The 20,683-nt window shown below is 31.6% G+C and overlaps 2 protein-coding genes across 2 annotated transcripts; one reads left to right on the top strand and one right to left on the bottom strand.

Moving 5' to 3' along the window:
* Positions 1-2,528: 2,528 nt before the first annotated feature.
* On the top strand, positions 2,529-9,389 carry LOC139985332 (phosphoenolpyruvate carboxykinase [GTP]). Its single transcript, XM_071999700.1, has 7 exons — positions 2,529-2,932; positions 4,846-5,103; positions 5,773-5,957; positions 6,253-6,647; positions 7,077-7,424; positions 7,558-7,824; positions 8,413-9,389. Exons 1-7 carry the CDS (start codon positions 2,673-2,675, stop codon positions 8,869-8,871), a joined length of 2,172 nt encoding a protein of 723 aa, XP_071855801.1. The 5' UTR covers positions 2,529-2,672; the 3' UTR covers positions 8,872-9,389.
* Positions 9,390-9,496: 107 nt separating this feature from the next.
* On the bottom strand, positions 9,497-20,422 carry Ca (RCC1 and BTB domain containing protein claret). Its single transcript, XM_071999698.1, has 20 exons — positions 20,156-20,422; positions 19,289-19,746; positions 18,755-19,203; positions 18,477-18,655; positions 18,006-18,406; positions 17,754-17,931; positions 17,462-17,673; positions 17,195-17,376; positions 16,996-17,123; positions 16,771-16,902; positions 16,560-16,691; positions 16,362-16,488; positions 15,724-16,286; positions 15,257-15,625; positions 14,761-15,133; positions 14,207-14,535; positions 13,249-14,090; positions 13,045-13,178; positions 12,791-12,969; positions 9,497-12,698 (listed from the first exon to the last, which is right to left on the bottom strand). The coding sequence occupies exons 2-20, from the start codon at positions 19,711-19,713 to the stop codon at positions 12,435-12,437; spliced, it is 5,598 nt and encodes a 1,865-aa protein (XP_071855799.1). The 5' UTR covers positions 19,714-19,746; positions 20,156-20,422; the 3' UTR covers positions 9,497-12,434.
* Positions 20,423-20,683: the final 261 nt, after the last annotated feature.

Genomic DNA, 20,683 nt, shown 5'->3' with positions numbered 1-20,683 from the left:
AATCTTTAAAATAGAAACAACGACGATTAACATATTCACCAAGATAGCGATTAGATAGAAATTAGGCGAACGCTCTATTGATTTCAGAGTTAACAGAAAATCCTATCCTAATCTCTGTTCCCTTAACTAACAGAAGAATCAATTATCTTGCAGATAAAGTGCCAAGGACGTTGACACAAAGAAAAAACGATTTAACATTCGTTATAAGATCGTTTCATGCAAATATATGTTTGAGTTTTTTCGTATTATCTTACAATTTTATATCATTAATTATATTGCCAACTTTATTAATAATTTATATTAGTTAACATTTAAAATTGGATTTTTTGACAGATATAAAATTATGCGATTAATAGTATTTGATAACATTAGAGAATATTCCGTTCTCTATTGTGCAATTGGAAGTTTCAGCAAAGATTCCAGAGAAGTTTTTTGCTTCACGTTATCAGAATTGATTCATTTAGGACAGCAATTCTGACAGTGTTCTACTGCTTATACTTTGAACTACATATTATCCCATCGATTAGATATAAACATCACGATCCACATCGATCCAACGTTCGTTTATAAGCAATTTAATTGTTCCTCGGACGAACTGGTACCGTTTGAAACTGACGGAATTCTAATCGACTATTGTCGGGTTGAGCAATCGTTGGATTTTATTGATCTTTACGAAACAGAAAATATATCGATCTATCTAAATATTTTGGCGTGCCGTTCTTTATAGCAAATATTGAACAATTTTATGGACCTCAACTACAGTAATCAAATTACGCTATCGTGTATTTAGTTTGACACACCTCAGTGCAAATGTATCGAAATTCGAAATCATTTTGAGCACGCACATTTCAAAGGCTTCAAAGTTACAAATTTAAAAATATCCGTAAAACTTGCTCGTTCGTTATTGTTAAACGCTATTCTTGAAAATCTTAATTCTCACGACTTTTTAATACTGCAATATAGCAAGTGTTTTATTTACATACAGTTAATTCCCTCATGCGACTGCATATAATAATCAGAATTTTAATAATTCAATTTGTCAAATATCATTTCTCCAAATCTTAATTTACTCAATAATCCGAAAATATCAAACAATCTTTATCTCTTATTTCCTTTCAACATTCATACAACATGTATTCGATGCATTAGCGCAGATCAATGGTAAAAAGTCGCTCGATAATCGGGGATAACCCGATCGATCATGAATTGAGCTGTTCGTCGATCTTCCTCGAGGTTTTGATAACGATTCTTAACGATTCTTTTTCATGTATAATTTTAACTTTTTTAACGAAATTTCATTGCGATCTAGCAATAATAACTTGTTCAATTACAATGATAGATATACGACACGCAACATGGAGCCTGAAAAATATTGAAAAAGGGATCATAATCGCAAAATCTATGTACGAATGATACTTCTACATCTCAAGATGCTCCTACGAAACGCTTACAACGTTAAAACAATCCAAAGCTCAACGATGTATATCAATGACCGCCACCACTTAATACTTGATATTTACGATCTTGATGCTACGTCGTTTCCACTAGATATAAACAAAATTTATTATTAATCGTTTCTCGAGACGATATTTAACCCGTACAAAGGTGCTCCGTTCAGATAATTAAAAGCGATAGAGCACATTGTTGGTCTTTCGCGACATCGCGTCGCGTCGCATGCTGCGCTAGATAGAGGAAAGGGAAAGTGTTGGCGCAAAAATAGAAGAACGAGTGGCGGGTAACGGTTTCAATATAAAACGACACGGCCACTGCAACCGATTTCGTTTTAATGCAACGCGTGGGCCGATCAATCACGGTACCGCGATTACTTTTACTTCGATCGACTCGCCCGGGTGCAGTGCATTCGAAACCGTGTAATAGTGCGTTATGTTCCTCTTTAAATAGTTTATTCTTTCCTTTGTTTCTAAGTGTCGTCGACCATTACCGCTAACTTCATATATCGGCCGCCACGAATTCACGGCTTGTTACTTGCTAAGTACCTACTACTACATAAAACCTCTTCGTATGTTCACCTCAAGACGACTTCAAGGCTGTCACCAGACTGTCACGAGATAGAGAATATAGAAGGCTCGATCAATCACGTTCGACGTCTTTGCTCCATCAATCGTGTCACCGTTCGCTCGATCGATAGACGTCGGAGGATCCTGAAGAACATCTTCCATCATCATTAAATAATTCAAGCTTTAAATCCTTTTCTTCTCGAAGTAATAATCTTCTTTTAAATAATTTTACGTTTCTTCATAATTGAAATTCTTTTGCAATTCTTCTAAAATTTCTTCAGCGTTTATCTTCATTCTTATAAGGAAGTCAAATATCGAGGATCTTCCTTTAAATAGTTCGCTTAAAAATAATCTTACGTTTCTCGAAAATCGATAAGAAGCTCTACTTCTAAAATTTCCACGGAGTTTCCCTTCGTTCTTATAAAGAAACCAAGTATCAAAGATCGTTTGAGATCGAGTCTGGATAGCGACAATCGGCAAGGCGAAGAACCGCGTCAGCAGTAGACTGACCCAAAGTCCGTCGCCGATTCCGCCGGCGTTCCGCACCGAACCCCCACTTTGTTCACCGGAAGTAGATACAGCCAATCCGCGGGGCAAATCGCTAGGGCTCGTGTGAAATCCTTGTCGATCGTATAAAAGCGAGCAACGCAGGACATGTCGCCGAGAATCGATCCGATACGCTGGTCGAATCTTGCCAGTACCAGTTTTCGCACCACAAGAAGCTTCTCCATAGCTGCAGCTTCCGTCAGAGGATCGTTGATCAACAACCCAAAGAATCTTCGATATTTTGGACCGATCGATAGTGTTAACGTCTTTGGGAGCAAACAGAAGATAGCAAGATTCGCGATTTTGAGCCATCGAACTATTCCAAACGTTGGAGAGATGCCGCACGCGATCGACGTGTATTATCCGCGGTGAGTACGATACTGGGATGAAGAAATGTCATCCTGCTTGCATTTAGAGAACTTGATGATGAGCTGGTTGGTATTGAAGCGAACTTGAAATTTGTAGGAAAGACCAAGTTATTTGATTCCTCCTTTTCCTTTCAATGGATGTTTGAGTTCATTTTTAGGAATTTTAATGAAATTGGAACATTTTTCAATTGAAGGGGAAAACGGAATTACTTGGTATTTTCTTCTTTTTTCTTTTTATTTTTGAAGAATATTTGAGTTGCTCTTTTAATGAAGTTTCGGAGTGGAATCGGAAAGAAAGGTGAGATTACTTGATTTCTCGTTTTAAATTGATATTTAAAAGTAGATTTCTCGAGGAAAAATTTCAATAAAATTTTAAAATAGAATTTAAATAGAAGGATCTCTTGTGATCATTTGGTATTTTTTGTTTGAGATAAATAAGTCTGAATTGGATAAATATTTCGATTAATAACGAGTGTGTTACAAAAATTTTCAAGTAAAGTTCGAAACATTGTGGTTCGCAATATCATAAAGAGCTTAAACATCCTGCAGATACGATTCAAGTATCACGCAAAATTATAATACATGTCCCAAATTCTTTCATAAGTATGCATAACTAAATTATATTATTTTTAAATCATTTCTAAAAGAGGAATCAATTTGGGTGAGAGATTGGAAAAATTCCGAAGCGATTGCTGCATAAAATGATTCAAACAATAAGAGATAGATATGAAACTTACTATTAGCATAGAAACTATTCAGTTGACTCTATTTGACTGCTATTGCATAATGTAGTATAATATCCAATACAACGCATCATCGTTGCGCAATTTGTATGCACTGTTTGTTTACAGTATCATTAATGCTATTTTTCTATAGAAGACAGACATCACTTTTTATCGTCTGCGACTGACTTTTGTTATTAAATTGTAATAATTATACAAAATAGGTTTTCTAAATATAGTTTAGCACCGTCATAGTGTTTACGGAATAACTGAGATAAAGCGATGATGATTAGTAAAGACAACACAGAATATATTAATTAATTAGTTAATGTAACTTTATATTTTATTATGAGATTATTACCATTTACATCCCAGTTAATTTTTATTTTTGAAAAATTGTCGTTTATTTAAAATCTCTTTTCTCTACTTCTCTGTTACGAATATTTTCTAAACGAATACAGTTTCATTATTATCCTTTTATTATAAGAAATTGCTTTTAGTTAAACAATTACATTTTCTTTAATTGACAACTATTTTTAAATAACGAAGCTTCTATGTTACTTTTCGATGTGGACAAATAATAGTAACGTCTAAAGTATTCGTCATGCTTTTACTTTTCTTTTAACAGAAAAGTACTCCATAGTGTCTACTCTAAACTATGTATGTTCGTCGAAGCATGAAAATTTTTTAAATGCAGTTGCAGCATGTACTTATAAAGGCAACAGGTTTGCCGGTAAAAGGAAAGGGTACATTTTCATGTACGGTATGCAACAGCATGAAAGTTGCGAGATCTTTTTCAACATCATCAATGAAAAGTAAACGGGTAACTCTCGATCATACTTTGATCTATAGAGACAGGTTGTTACTTCACGAAATATCGCAATGAAAAATAGCAATGTAAAAATTCATTTTTTCCTTTAATCAAAGTTTCTATAGTGATGAAGTAAAAGTCGACATGTTACTAACAGACACTCTGTGAGACGCTCTATATAAGATCTGTTATGCTGATTCAAAGCTAGTGATTAGGCTTTTATGCGTTAAGTAGAGTAACGTAGAGTACTTCGAATTCAGAGAATGAATATCGCAAAGGAAATGCGTTAAAAGATATTAATATCTCGTAAAATCTAAGCGTTTGAATGTGAAATAGTTAATAAGCGTTAAGAGTATTTAAATTTTCGTTTTATTTTACAGAGTGTCCACGTTGGTCACCAATGTGGCGAAAAATCCATCCATCAGCAACAGTTACGATTGTATAGGGAAGATACCGTTGCTGAATACACTGACAGAACCCCTTGCTCCAAAAGTTTGTTCATACGTCGAGGAATGTGCATCCCTTTGCTGTCCTAAGGACATTTACATTTGCGATGGAAGCGATGCAGAGTACGATCATCTGTTGAAACTTATGGAAAAGAATGGAACGATATCGGCTTTACCAAAATATGAAAACTGGTACGTGTTTAATTCATACGAGAGCATATAACATTTAGGAAATTCTTTGAATACGTAAGTTATTTTGAGCAGTCGTTCTTTGGACATTTGCCAATATTTTCTTAAATAACATCTGTTTTATAAGGATTTGAAGATATAATTGAGCAACATAAGACTTAGGAAATTTTCAAAATATTTTTCAAGATATGAGCTATATATCAAATAACAGAGAATAATGACAAGTATATAAATAGAAAGTATTGGTAAAATAGCTATAGAAGGATAATTAAAATGCGAATTTTTAACCCTCCATTTGCATAATAAGTCGTTTTCTACCAGTAATTTAAAGTGGTTTTCCACATTTTCTATATTTATTTTTGTTTAAATTTTGCTTTGTTTAATAAAATTAAGGTAACATGTAGCAATAAAAACTATTCAATGATATTCTAGAAACTTAGAAAATTATTTAAGAATTTTGGGGATCTTTCTGTAACTCAGAAACCTAAAAAAATTTGCTTGGACTTGTTGTTAAAGGACACAGTATGCAGATGATACCAGCAAAAATAAGGTTGCAGACGGAGGACTAATATCTAATTTTCTATGCTCTCAAAATTCTAATGAAAACTCCGTAGCTATTTGAAAGGAAATTTTCAATGTACATAATTATCGTAATATAAATTGTACTTTTAGTTGGCTTGCTAGAACGAATCCAGCGGACGTAGCACGCGTCGAGAAATGCACGTCCATCAGCACAGACTGCAAACGCGATACTATTCCTACTCCACGTAACGGTGTTACCGGAGAACTGGGTAACTGGATTTCTCCGGTTGACATGGACAAAGCTATTCTTGAACGTTTCCCAGGATGCATGAAAGGTAACTTCAAAACCTTGAAAAAATACATTTAATTCCTTAACACACCCGAGACCGGCATATTTTGCTAAGATTGCCCCTACTGCTTTTACCTAATTTTAGAACAAACGATTATTTTATACTTCAAACTCTATTTTATAATTCACTTTTCTAGTCGAACAATTATTTTACTTACAATCCAAGGATTGATTGATAATCAAGCAATAATCGATTCATAATCAAATACTGATGTCGAGTTAATCTGAGTTAATCAATTTAGTAAATAAAACAAACTTATAATTCCATTTTAATAATCCAGGTCGAACAATGTACGTCATCCCCTTCAGCATGGGTCCAATGGGCTCACCTCTGTCAAAGATTGGAATAGAGATCACAGATTCCGCATATGTCGTCTGTTCCATGAGGATAATGACTAGGATGGGGAAAAAGGTCCTGGAAACCCTTGGCAATGAAGATTTCGTCAAGTGTCTGCACTCTGTCGGTGTACCAAAAAGCGACTCTAAGGTTGAAGTTAACTCTTCCTGGCCCTGTGATCCTGAAAGAACCATCATCCTTCATAAACCAGCCAAGAATGAAATAGTTTCTTACGGTAGCGGTTATGGTGGCAATTCTTTGCTTGGAAAAAAGTGTTTCGCTCTGAGAATTGGTTCGACTATTGCTAGGGATGAAGGATGGCTTGCAGAACATATGCTCGTACGTAACATTGTATAATAATTCGCAACTTCACCTTGCATGTAATATGTTGAAACCTTTAAAGACAATTGTATCAAAGTTTAATTTTATAGAGATTACTATCATATAGATTAAGAACAATTATCTTAAATACTAAACTTCGTTTTTAATATAAATTAAAAGCAATTGTTTTAAACACTAAATTGATATAATATAGATTAAAGGCAATTTTGTGTATGTCTTGAACATCAAGACCCACTTTCAATATAGATTAAAGATAATTGTCTTAAATATCAAAACTTACACTTTAAATAAAAATAAATTTTTTTAGTTTTTAAGATATTAAGACAGTGACAACTTCACTATTACTCTTATAAACTGTTTCAATCGTTACTTGGCACTTACAAGTACATTAGTCGCCTAAGATTCTGTATCAGTTACCTTTTGTAGATACTGGCTATCACAAATCCAAAAGGTAGAAAGCGTTACATTACTGCAGCGTTCCCCAGTGCTTGCGGCAAGACCAACCTAGCCATGATGCAGCCGACGTTACCAGGGTATAAAGTCGAGTGCGTGGGAGATGATATTACCTGGATGAAATTCGACCAGGAAGGCAGACTCCGTGCTATAAATCCAGAAAATGGATTCTTCGGCGTGGCACCCGGAACCAATAGCGCTACGAACCCTAATGCTATGAGAACTATCTTCAAGAACACTATCTTCACCAATGTGGCTGCAACCAGTGACGGTGGAGTCTTCTGGGAGGGATTGGAAAAAGAAATCAGCGATGACGTTGAAGTAGGAATTCATTATTACGCATGAAAGTATTTAACAAATCCTTATCACCAAACTGCGAATGTTTTTTCTATTCATAGGAAATTTAAAAACTCAATATTTCCTAAAACTTTCCTAAGTAAACATATTTGTATAGATCACCGATTGGCGAGGCAAAAAGTGGACCAGAGGATCTAGGACCCCAGCAGCGCACCCGAATTCCAGATTCTGTACACCAGTCAAACAATGTCCTATTGTAGATCCTGCTTGGGAAGAACCAACAGGTGTTCCCATCGATGCTATTCTGTTTGGAGGGCGAAGACCAGAAGGTATTCCTCTTATATATCAAGCTAGAAACTGGCAGCATGGTGTTTTCATTGGAGCTTCGATGAGGTCTGAAGCTACTGCTGCAGCGGAACATACGGTACGTAATAATTCGAAGAAGAATCATCTAAAAAAAGATCATCAAAGAATTATTCTATACTAAATTGGGATCATTATTTTCTACTTATACAAAGTACTTTATTAACCAATTCGAGACCGGTGACTCAGACATTGTTAAATCATGCGATCCCTGATTAAGCTAATGATGACGGCTGATCCATGACTGAGAACGTAACGCATGGGTCGTCTGCAAAGATTTATATTGTCAGTAGACTACAAATTTCTGTACATACATTTATGAGAAATTTAAAGGTGTGAAAAAGCACACAATGCAGAAATATGCAAAAATACGTATATAAAATATCAAAAATACAGTACCGACTATGAATGAAGTGAATCTCTGCTTAGATTCCGTCTTTTTTATTTGTGTGTTCATAAAAGTCTGAATTTGAATAAATACTCAGTCTAACTATCAGCCAATTCTCGATTGCAACCAGAAAAATTATTGTTAGAATACGCTGGTCTCGAATGTATTGAGAAATTTAAAAGGAAGATATAAATTCTTCATCATGCTTCTCCATTTCAACTCTATGTTGTGAAACTAATTTGTATAACAATTGATAATCAGGACAAAGCAATCATGCACGATCCGTTTGCTATGAGACCCTTCTTCGGCTACAATTTCGGACATTATCTCAATCACTGGCTGAATATGACCGAAGTGAAAAATGCCAAGCTACCAGCTATATTCCACGTGAATTGGTTCAGGAAGAATGCTGATGGCAAGTTCCTTTGGCCAGGATATGGCGAGAACTCACGCGTTCTAGACTGGATTCTTCGAAGGCTCGACGGCGAAGACGTTGCGGTAGATTCTGCCATAGGTTTATTACCAAAATTACAGTCTTTTAATTTGGAAAACTTGAAGGAGAATGTAGATATGGAGGAATTGTTCAGTTTACCAAAAGATTTCTGGCAAAAGGAAGTTGAGCACCTTAGGGAATATTTCGACGCGCAAGTAGGCGATGATTTACCTGCAGCCATTCGTGAAGAGCTCGATCGTCTCGCTTCTAACGTGGATAAGCTTTAATCCAATCGTTTGATCTTTAATATCGTGGAAAATTTGAGTAACATCGACATACATCGAATTGTATTTTTTTTTCTTCTTTTTTTTTTATCGAAAGTAAGGTATTTACAACGAAGACTAGAAAGATTCTCAAATTAAGGATCATATTAAAGTTCAAATTGAATCCGTACAGGGATCGTAGTCCATACAGAGATAGTTATACAGATAGTTGTTAGGTTTTTTTATTATACTGAATCTAAACGTAGTATTACGACGATTTCTACTTGAACATCGAACATAATTGTCATATTCATTAAAACATTTTTCTTCTTGTTTACTCTTTCAAACAAATGCTCTTTCTTTACACTTTACAGTATCGTTTTTATTATAAGAAAATACTTCTTAAAAGAAAGAACAGATTTTTTGTAAGGGATCGCGTGCGAGGATAATAGTGTGCAAACTAGCGAAAAAAGCAATTCAGCATTTGTAACTTAAAGAATGATATGTATTTTTGGATATGTATTTTCTAATAAAAAATTTTAAGAAAATAATAAGTTGTTTTACAGTTCTTTTTAAAGATATTCAATTCAAGCTATTTATCTGGAAGACAATATTTGGATGGATTTTATTTGAAATAAAAGAAAAAAAATTGTTTTAATTGCATTTATTCTGATCCAATATTTTAATTGTCTAAATACTATCAGTGAAAGACTTCATAATTTATATATGTATAAGACATTCAAAATTATACATTCGGATGTATATTACAAGAATATTGCAGCTGTTCACATATATAGAATTAGAACTTTAAGAACAATTTTATACTGTATATTGAATTTAATATAACTTACACAAAAGAAATGTATCGATATTTCTTGTTGGAACTTAAATAAACAATTTACTTCAATTGGTATGCCATATACATACTATATGTTTAATATAGATAAAGAATAATGCAATTTACATAAAGAAAAACATAATGTATATATTTTGTATAGAATAGATTATCTTTAAGAAATTTGTTTAAATTTCTTGATTATTATTTTAATAACATTATACCCGTATGTTAAGTATCGAGAAATAAGTTGGAGACCTATATGTCAAGGATATAATATATACTATACATATATTATACGCTTTCAAATATATTATACAATTTAAAAAGAATAGCTAATAGAATAAAGTATCACACGTGTTAAATACGTAAATTTTGTAAAAGAAGGATTGAGATATTATTCAATGTTATTTTTGCTTAAAATATTGTACTTTCTTAAATGACACATATACTGTTTCCTTATTTACAATTTTAAATCTTCTATAAAAAGAAAAATAAAAACAACAATCTCAAGCATCTAAAATAAGTAATATAAATTTTGTTTAATATCACATTTAGGAAATTAGTATGTGTCTGATAAAAAAATATTTCCTGTGAACTAAATGAAGGTATTTATAATTTTTAGATATAAAGGAAGTATTAAAAATTTACCAAAGAATATTAAAAATCACTTCACAAGTATTTCTACTTATTTTTATCATTTTGTTATGAAATCTTCAAATTTACTTATTTTCTTCTTAATGAGATTGATCATTATTTAAATATTTTGAATGATAGTGAATGACTCAACACAATGTATATCTGTGAGTAATTCTTTTGCATGTCAATAATTAATTTTTTATTACTTCTAACTTACATTATTTTGTGCGAGAAATTGGATGTACATACATATACTATTTATTTTATTCATTTTGTGCTATTATAATTTTACACCTTCATTTAGCTCTACAATTTAATAATATAATTTTAACAAAAAGAATATTCATTTTATTCCACAATTTGCATTGATTAATTTCTAAACCTTCATTTATATTGGTCACTAAAATGATAATGGTAAAGTTCCCTCACATACGCAAGTATTATTTTCCACTTTTATGCAATTCTACTTTAAAACATACAACAGAATGTGTCTATGAACTTGCTCCGTCTGTAACCAAAAGTTTCTAACTTTATAAACAATGTTCTATGTACAAGTTCTACACGTTTACAATGTCAATACATTGATCATCTAATCAACATAAGTTCACAAAGAATCACATGATATATATATGTATATCTTTTTTATTAATGATCTATTCTTTCCAACTTCTAAGATCAACTAATATATTCTGGCATATACTTTGAAGACTAGATCAATACATTTTTCATCAGTCCTTAACACTTTGCACCAATTTTATAAGATTGCACAGATAATAGCTGTGTCCATTTTCTAATCTTATCTCCTTTTTTTTTCTTTATATATTTTACAATGTTTCTATAACTACTGTACAATTCTATATTATGGCTTCACAGTAAGTAATATTTGGTTAACAAATATATTAACACTTTCGCGCCCGCATTGATTCATTTCTCATTCAACTCTGTTATGCATATATCTACCCCTTTTCTCTCTTACCAAAATTGTAGAAAGGGTATCCCCTGAGGTCTGATAAAATCATGAAACAAAAAAAAAAAAAAAAAAAAAAAAGAAAAAAGAAAAATACGTAGTATCGTGCCATCGATCACGAAAGTGTTAATAAATTTTATATCTTATTGACATATTTTCTTTATAGCCGTTTATATATTTTACAACACACTATCTGGATCTTTCAGTTGAATTAAAAGTTAAAATTGTAATAAGATATAACAGATAATGATAAGCAATTAGTTCTCAAATAAAATGTAACATCTGCTAAAAGGAATATTTCAAGCAGTATAAATTAAAATTCACTAACAATATAATTATCATATTCATAAAAAATAATGTTTGTAAAATATCAATTCTAAAATTTGTACAATCTAAGATAAAATCGTTTTATAAACAAAGTCCAAAAAGGAAAAAATTCCTGGTTCGCTATTCTTCACATTACATCGTTGTATTTGAATCTCTAACTTATTTTTTAAAATATAGTGCTAACTGCATGTAGAATATTAATTGAAAATGACATATTTCACTACATCTTTTTTAATTTTCTGAGGTTCACAAATTTAAATATGTATACTCAAAATGTTAATGCTTAATGTTATCCCTTGTTAATTCATGATACGTTTTAGTAAAGTATTTGAAATATCACTTGACAATTCATGAACACATAATATGTATCTAGTTTCAGTGAATATGTTCAATTTTAAAGTGCATAATGAAATAATCCTCCTGATATTGGACACGATGCATGTTCTTAAGTAATGAAACATATAGTGCACTATAATGATATCTATGTAGAATTACCTATATCTATAGATAATCTAAAAAATATAATTTCAAAGATATAGAGAGCTTTAGTTCTTTACAGTGCTTTGTAATGTTTATTGAATACAACGCAATTGCGATGGCAAGTGTTGTCCGTAAATTTAAACGTAATCATTATTTTAATTTACATTAACTACATTTCAGTGTTAGTTTAATGTTTTAGTTCAATAAAATTAATTTAAAAGTTCACTCTTTCATGTGTATAATTTTAGAGTTCGTTAAGATCCTAAGAAAAAGTTATATGTCACCTTTTTCTATCATTTTGTTCTTTTTCGTTAAAATAAAATGTCAGGTACATACTTCTCACCCACCATGTTTCTTCGCCAATGTTTCCAATGCTCTCGGTATACACATAGGGCATAGTATTTCCGGCTTAGTAGTTTGAGATAACATTTTTCCTAAGTACTGGGCTGTATGTGGAAGAACTAATGATTCGGATCCCAGTAACTCGGTTTCCATCGTTGGAATTACTTCGGTTTTATATGTAGCTAGTGGAAAATGATGTCCACACGTGAATATCATTGTATCTTCTTCAGCCTCGAGAAATCGATATACTGCATCCGGATCCTAATTTCATAAATAAATGTTTATAAAAATAATTCTTAATTTAAGCAATACTTTAAATAACAAAATAAATGTACTATAATTTTATAATCTACCTTAATGTGTACAAAAGATTTGGAGTCATGAATATTAGAAGACACAGTGCTTATAACTCCTTCCATCATTTCTTTTGGAGTATTATTTCCACTTGAGCCTGGATATCCAGTCAATGGCGGTCCAAATTTGTCAGCCATTAAGCAAGATAATAGTTTAATGTAATCAGGCATAGGTTGGTCTAAAATAAATAGATAATAATTTAGTATAAAGTATTTATATTCGATATGATATTTCAAAACGTAAGATTGCTTACTTTGATCGATATGATGTAATAATGTGGAACACACTTGAAGACAAAACTTAAGAGAAAAACAGTTAATTGCAATAAAGTTTTTAGTTTCGCTATTATTTTTATTTATATCCAAATATTTATCCATGATCTCTTGGCTGCAAAAATATTTTACGATTATGACGATGTTATTTAAAAACGTACAATAAATAAATATAATAAATTTACCAGAATAACAGCAATCCAAGAGGATAAAAGATCGATTGAATGTGTTCCAAAAATATATTCTCTATACTTTGCATCGGTAAATCGTGTTTAATCCAGAACTCAAGCGCATCTTGTAACATTTTACATTTGATAGTGTCCGTTTCGTTTTCCATTTCATTCAAGAAAAACTTAATAACTTTTACAGCTTCATTGGTTATATTATTCTGCCGAGATCGAGAAATTTTCTTTTCATAAAATGTCCCGTAACTTTTGGGCAACTGATCTACACTTTCCTTCATAAGAGTAGAAGGAGGAGAAGAACTATCTTTAGTGGATATCTCTGCTTTTTTCTGCTTTGGTAATTGGTTTTCCTTGAAAATAAGACTTTCCAACCATTCCTCCGAATCAGAACTAGTGTCAGAATCGAAACTATCCCCAAAAATCTCCATAGGTGCATTTTCACATTTAATATCTCTGCACAGTTCTTCTAAGCCACCCTGACAATCGAATGTGTATAGTTCTTGTTGAAGCGTTTGCAGACTATTTAATGATTTGCTTGCAGGAATTTTCATTTTGTTCCTAGCGGCGCAATCTTTTACAGAATCAATCAGATTCTTCTCTATCTGTTTATTAAAAAGTTCAGTGTTTTTTCTAACGTGATGTGCTGATGAAGACTTCTTTAAATCACACTCATCCAAAGACTTTCGTTCTGTCTTCTCACACAAATTTTCAGACTTCACTTTTGAGCAAGATTGCAGACTCAATACATGTAAAATTTTCAATTGATACGAAAACGCATCGGAAATATTATGCTGCAGCATAGCTATTTTTGAGCAAGCTTGATAGTTTCCCAACTCGACACTCTAAAAATGTAGATATAAAATTATTAATTATACAAAATTTTTATTAATATATCGTTATAGAACTATAAGTTTTAGTTGATTCTTTTAAAAATTATGTAAGATAGTAAAAAACCAACCTTCTCTATAATTCTTGAGGAATCATATAAACCAGAGAAATATTCTAATGCATAATGTAGTGTCAATTCTCCTGGTGATTTTTCAATAACGCTCAAAGGACGAATTATACCCGCCAGAGAGGGTATGTCATAACTTTGATAAGAAATAATGGGAGCGGGAATATTAGGAACTTGACTAGGTACGTCCAAAGCTACATGCGATGCGTGAGGGAGCCGTACAACTCGCTTTTTAATCAACACAAGCTTATCGTCGGTGTCACGTGCATCTTTTGCAGGAAGCCGACCTAATTGTGCTCTACTATTATTACCCCAAGCTAGAACTGTACCTCCTGAAAGAGAATACAGCGAAAAATGAAAACATTGTTGATAGCAGAACCTGAAACTATTTAACGAGAATAATCACTTAAACTAATTAACTTTAAACTAATCAAAAAGTCTACGCCTAGAAGCATAAGGGGATAATGAAGCTAAATTTTGTACTATAAACATAAAACTTATTTTCTTCAAGCTTTTTTTAACATTCGTCAGCACAACATATTATGCAGTTTAAATACCTGGTTGAATAGCGACTGTATAATCGTATCCGCAATGAATTGCAACAGTTTTAATTATAGGGTTTATTTTTTCCTTGGATTTACTGCTTTCTGCCTGGAATGATCTGGCTTCATCATGTACATTTCCATTTCTCTCGTTCACCGCAGAATTCTTTACATCGCCGTTTAAATCTTGTTCCTCTTCCACTCGTTTGTAAGCATTATGCCTTGGTGGTACTTGCGCAAAAATCGAAGCAGGATTGTAACACAATGGCGTAGGAATCGGCACTTCCCGTCTGCTACCATTGCCTATCTGACCATCCAAATTTCTGCCCCACATATAAAGCGATCCATCCTTCGTCATGAGAGCATTATGGTGGCAACCAGCCGATATCTGTTACATTATTATTAATAGATGTGTTATAAAATTTAGATATAGAAAAAATGTCAAAATAAAAAAAAGAACGATAAAATACGATAAAATAGTAATCTTGTTAAAGAGAATCTTCCAACTAACCCGAATGATATCCCCTTTGACTAAACTCGTATCTACAATAGTTGGTTTTAAATGTGTTTGAGCTTCTTCAAGGGACCCGACGTTTACATTTTTTAAACATGTGTTATCTAATTTTTTTCGTGATTCTGTACTAATACCGCATGCTTTTGATTGTACATTTCTATTTTGTGCATTATTTTCTAAGACTTCTTCATTTGTATCATTCATGTTTGCGGAATCCGTGACTTTTTCGAACTCGTCAATATTTTCAAATTGCTTCATGTCTCGTTGTTCCAATATTCGAGTTCGTTTTTGCGTTTGTGCTTGCAATCGGAGAACTTGGGGACTAGCTCCCCATATATATAACTTATTTGTATAACTAACAGCAAGCTAACAAAAAATAATGTCATTAGCAAACATGTGTAATCTTTTCTTTTATTTACTTTAATATGATAAATGATCATAATCCAATAAACTTTTTTACCTACATTGTGAAAATATCCAGTTGTAATAAGAGTTATTCTTTCTGATAACGAAACTTTTATTGGCACTGAACTCTTAACATTACTACCCACACCCAATTGCCCAAAAATATTACAACCAAATGCATACACAATACCCTCTGTTGAAAGAGCTAATGTATGTGCATGACCGGCAGTAATGTAACGTATAACGGTACCAAGTAATGACGTAACTAACGTGGGAGTCATTTTTTTGTCGGTATTACCATGACCCAATTGGCCATGAACACCCCAACCCCATGTGAAAACTCTACCATCTGCAGTCAATGCTACTGAATGGTATTGTCCAGCTACTGCATCAATAATGACTTCTTGAGCCAAAGAAGTGATCAATTCAGGGGTTGAACATTGTAAAATTTTCCCCAGACCTAGTTGACCAAACTGACTTGAACCCCACGCGTAAACGCCGTTATTAGTTACTGCCAGAGTATGACAATGTCCGCAAGATACACTGAGAACCTCAACTTCCATGAGCCAGAAAAAAGTTATAGCTTGAGGTGAACCATATCTCAATACAGATGGACCAATTCCTAATAATAATTAATATAAGTATAATACATATAAAGGGTATAAAAAAATATGTCTTTAATTGCATGTATATTTACCTAAACATCCATGCACAGAACTTCCCCATGTATAAACATTTCCATTCCTAATAAGAGCAACATGAGAAAATCCAGCACATAATGGTCTTCTTTTGAAATCAGCACCAGAATTAGTATTTCTATGATCCTAGTTTAAATTATATAAATATATGATTATCTATTTAACATGAAATACTAAGCAGTTTATGTGATAATTACCTTCTTAAATTCTAATAATTCAATGTTACACGTAGTAGATTCTTGATGTAAAATAGATTTTTTACAAATCAAAGTCAGTAAAATTAGTAAAAAAGTTTCTATGATTTCTTCAATGAGTGTATCAGCCTCATCCTACATAAGAAATAAAAATAAATGATAATTATATGAATAAACGAATGAGTTAATTGAATAATAAGTTAATTATACATACATTTTCTACGAGATCTATAGAATCACATTGACTAGATTGAGAACTGTGCGAAGTAGTTCTATGACGTAATCGGCATCGCACTACCCTAGGTCTTATTACTGGATTCGTTGGATCGTATAGTGTTACTAATCTCTAAAACACAATAAAAATATTTTCATTAATTATTTTTATATTATATTATATACTATTAACGTATTTATGACATAAACACAATTTAAATCCTACCTGAAGTACAAAAATTTGAGAGTCTTGAAGATTATCAAGAATAAATGACATATGATTTCTAGCTAACTCAGGATAGACTAACATTGCTTGCATTAGACTTGGTTCACTTATACATATCAGCAAACCATCTAAAAAAATTGTTTTATGAATAATTACATAATTATCTTTAAACTATATTGTAATTATAATTTTGTATTACATGGTGTTGGTTGGAAATTGCTTGTGCTGAAAGTATGTATTGTCCTCATAAGAATATCTAACATTTGTCCATAAAGACCCTTCTGTGTTGCTAAATGATGTAACACTTCCCACAGACACGTCTGTCCAGCGATATTAACTGCTAACAATTCATCGTAAAAAGAATTTGTAGATAAGAAATACCTAAAATTCAAATGATTTTTATTGAATATTTTCTTCATAAAGTTTTTATAAGTCATATCTGAACGAGTTTTAGTTAAATGCTTACAAAAATTCTTTATATATAGCTTTGGACTTTTGAGATGAAGCTCGAAGCGTTCGTTCGATAAAAGCGAGAACACATAAGTTAGAAAGATGTATTCTTGGTGCAACAGGCATTTCGCTAATAACCGGGGAAGTTAAACAATGTGTAAGACAACGTAATAAATCCGCTGTATAACCAACAGAAGCAAATTTTAACATACTCTTCATTATTCTACACTGAAAAAACAGTAATCATAAAAATTATATACAAATTTTAATGAGGAAACAATGTTAGCATTTTTCTTATATTTACTTACTTTAGACAATTTATAGCAAGCTACAGCACGTGGAAATTCTTTATTAGTTAAAAGTATATCACCAGCTTGCTCTAATAATTGTTGTGCATTAATACCGAGTACTACAGCCAACTTTGCCGCCTTTTCAAGTTCATTATTTTTTAATACTAATTCCATAAAAATTGATAATATTGATTTCCTGCAAATGAAAACGATATGATTATTGTGAATTTTGATGAAACGAATAAGATATAATAAGGATATAACACTGACCTTAAAACAATTTTATATACAGAATGATTTGTTACAATTATACAAGTATCCACATGAGGTAATTCGATTTTAATATCTCTTACTCCCTTTGGTAACGTGTATTTATGTTTAATTTCTTCAGAAAGTGTTGTTGGTGCACTATTTGTACAATCAATAGCTCTGTACACGGCACGTATAACTTCTTTACTGTTCACCAAAGAAAAGTGACCAACAATACACTCTGGATTAAATTTACCATTATCGCTTTTACGAGTTTCGGATAATCTGTCTGATATTACATATATTACACGTTGACTGGCGTCAGTAATAAAAAAAAATCGCTGAGTTAATAAAACGTTTCTACATGATTCAAATACTTTATGCGCTGATAAAGGTACAGTAGTAAAATTAGGTCCATATACCTGCAATTTTAAAATCGTTCCTATGTCATATTTATTATTACAACTAAGAATTAATAAAATATTACTATACCAATATCTGATTTGTAATAGAATGGTAACATGTATATAATTGTTGTCCATCCCTATCTAACTGAGACATTAGAAATACATCTTTTGACATTGCTTCTGGTGTTATCTGATTCTGATTTACTTCTGTAGAAGAGTCAGAATTAATACTTATATTTTGTGTATTTCTATTGCTCGTAATATCTGTAAAATTAGTAAAAAGATAGTTAAAAGTTAAATTATTCTTATTAATGGTATATAACAAAATTAAATAATTATTGAATTTTATGTGAGTATACAAACCATGATATTGTAAATTTTCTCCTAATGTCTGATTTTTTGTTTCTATTAACTTTTGTCTAAGAATTGCAATTTTTTCCACAGACAACTGCTTGAGTCCTTGCAATCTGGATCTAGTAGAAGCAAATATCTTGGTATTATCATACATGTTATCATTTGTATGCAATGCATTATATGATTCCCCATTCTCTAAATGATGCAAACAACTGTATGTACGCTGCTCCAAAAGTAATCTCCACTGTCCTCTGGATTGGCTTGTTATCAGAAGAGATACAATATCATTACTTTGATCGCGACAAATATGCAAACTGGCAATATTCCCTTTGATTTGTGTGACATTTGTTTGATGGCCAGTTTCAAGATTTATAAATATAATCTCCCCATACTCAGTTCCAATAATACCAATTTCAGCTGGTATTACTGTACTTTGCCACCATACAATTGCAGTAGGCCTAGAAATTTTAAATTATAAAAATATAATAACTGAAACATTAACTTATGATTATGTTTCATTACAAATTCAATTATGATATGTACTTCGAATGGGATGACTGTGAACTAATGGAAGGAAAAGAAGTTATATCATCACTAGTCCATCTTTTGTCCTTCTCACAATTTTCATCTACAAAGTATAGAGCAGGGATTATATATACAGATCCATCAACACTTGTAGTGAGCAACCATGATCCCATAGAGTGAAAACATAGAGCTGCGATTTGTTTGTGAGATCCTTGGAACCAAGGTATTCTTTTAATTACTGCGGTAGATACTGAATCTTTCTTATAATACAAAAAAATGTCAGCATTTCCTGTTGTAAGTGCTAAAAATAATTTTTTTCCATATTCACATTGTGCACTGTGTTGTATCTCTGTTGCTTTAATCAAACATTGTAACTTAAATAGCCTTTCTTCAGTAAAACTTGTCATTGGCTGAAAGCCCTCTGTGCCTATTTCTGCAATCATTATATTTATGGCAACTGGTAATCTTAATACTACCTGAAATATAAAATATTATATTAAATTCTTTAAAGAGATTTTATTAAAAATATTATCATACAGTACCAGAAGAAAAAATACAATATATATTTTTATAAATTTCAAACTTAATATCTACAAAGATAATGTAATTATTAAATTTTTAAAAATATACAAGATTTTATATCTATCAAACTTCTAATTCCATAAAAATGTAAATATAATACAGTAAAAAAAAATAAATAGGTGAAAAAGATCATCATAAATTTCTATGACTTACATATATTTAAATCAATAATTAATAAATTATTTGTCATATACATGATCTAAGAGATCGTGGAAAAATTTACATAAGATGTAATATTCATATTATGCTATTTATTATTATAATAGTGTAAAATATTTATGAATATATTGCAAGATATTATACCTGTGTTTATGCGCTTGTAAAATAATATAGTTAACGAGGAGAAAGATTTGCCTATTAAGAAATTCTTGTTGTGCTAAAAATAAATGATTGCAAAAGTAATCTAGCTTAAATATCACATTACGCATTCCGTCGAAACGTATTTATTTTTTCCCTACACGAAAAACGAAGAAAATTAATTATTTACAACGCATTACATCTTTACAATAACACCGCCGTCAAATTTCCAAACGTCAGAATACCAAGGTTATATTGCATTATAATCACCACTATTACCATCATGAAAAAAACAAAATTATTAGTTTATTATGCAAGCGAATATTTCTTGCGTATGCGCCTTGATAGATCATGAATACAATTACGAATATGTTTTAATAATTTTAATATTTTTGAGACAAAATTAAATACTTTTAATTTATATACATAGGTGTACGCAGGTACCGAAAATAAAGAATGTTAATGAATACAGTACATACAAAATGTATGAACACATATTTTTATTTTCCCAAGAAGTCAAGTTCTACATTTTTT

Source organism: Bombus fervidus, chromosome 3 (assembly GCF_041682495.2).
Source record: "Bombus fervidus isolate BK054 chromosome 3, iyBomFerv1, whole genome shotgun sequence".
Lineage (NCBI taxonomy): Eukaryota > Metazoa > Arthropoda > Insecta > Hymenoptera > Apidae > Bombus > Bombus fervidus.
Note: the sequence above shows the minus strand (reverse complement) of the source record. Positions and strands in the feature narration are given on the sequence as shown.

Coding starts and splice junctions, on each gene's coding strand:
- LOC139985332 (XM_071999700.1), top strand. CDS start 2,673: ATGTCGCCGAGAATCGATCCGATACGCTGGTCGAATCTTGCCAGTACC. Junction 5,104..5,772: donor TTACCAAAATATGAAAACTG/GTACGTGTTTAA, acceptor TTGTACTTTTAG/TTGGCTTGCTAGAACGAATC. Junction 6,648..7,076: donor GGCTTGCAGAACATATGCTC/GTACGTAACATT, acceptor TACCTTTTGTAG/ATACTGGCTATCACAAATCC.
- Ca (XM_071999698.1), bottom strand. CDS start 19,713: ATGATTGCAGAAATAGGCACAGAGGGCTTTCAGCCAATGACAAGTTTT. Junction 16,489..16,559: donor AATTATTAGAATTTAAGAAG/GTAATTATCACA, acceptor AATTTAAACTAG/GATCATAGAAATACTAATTC. Junction 12,699..12,790: donor AATCTTTTGTACACATTAAG/GTAGATTATAAA, acceptor TTATGAAATTAG/GATCCGGATGCAGTATATCG.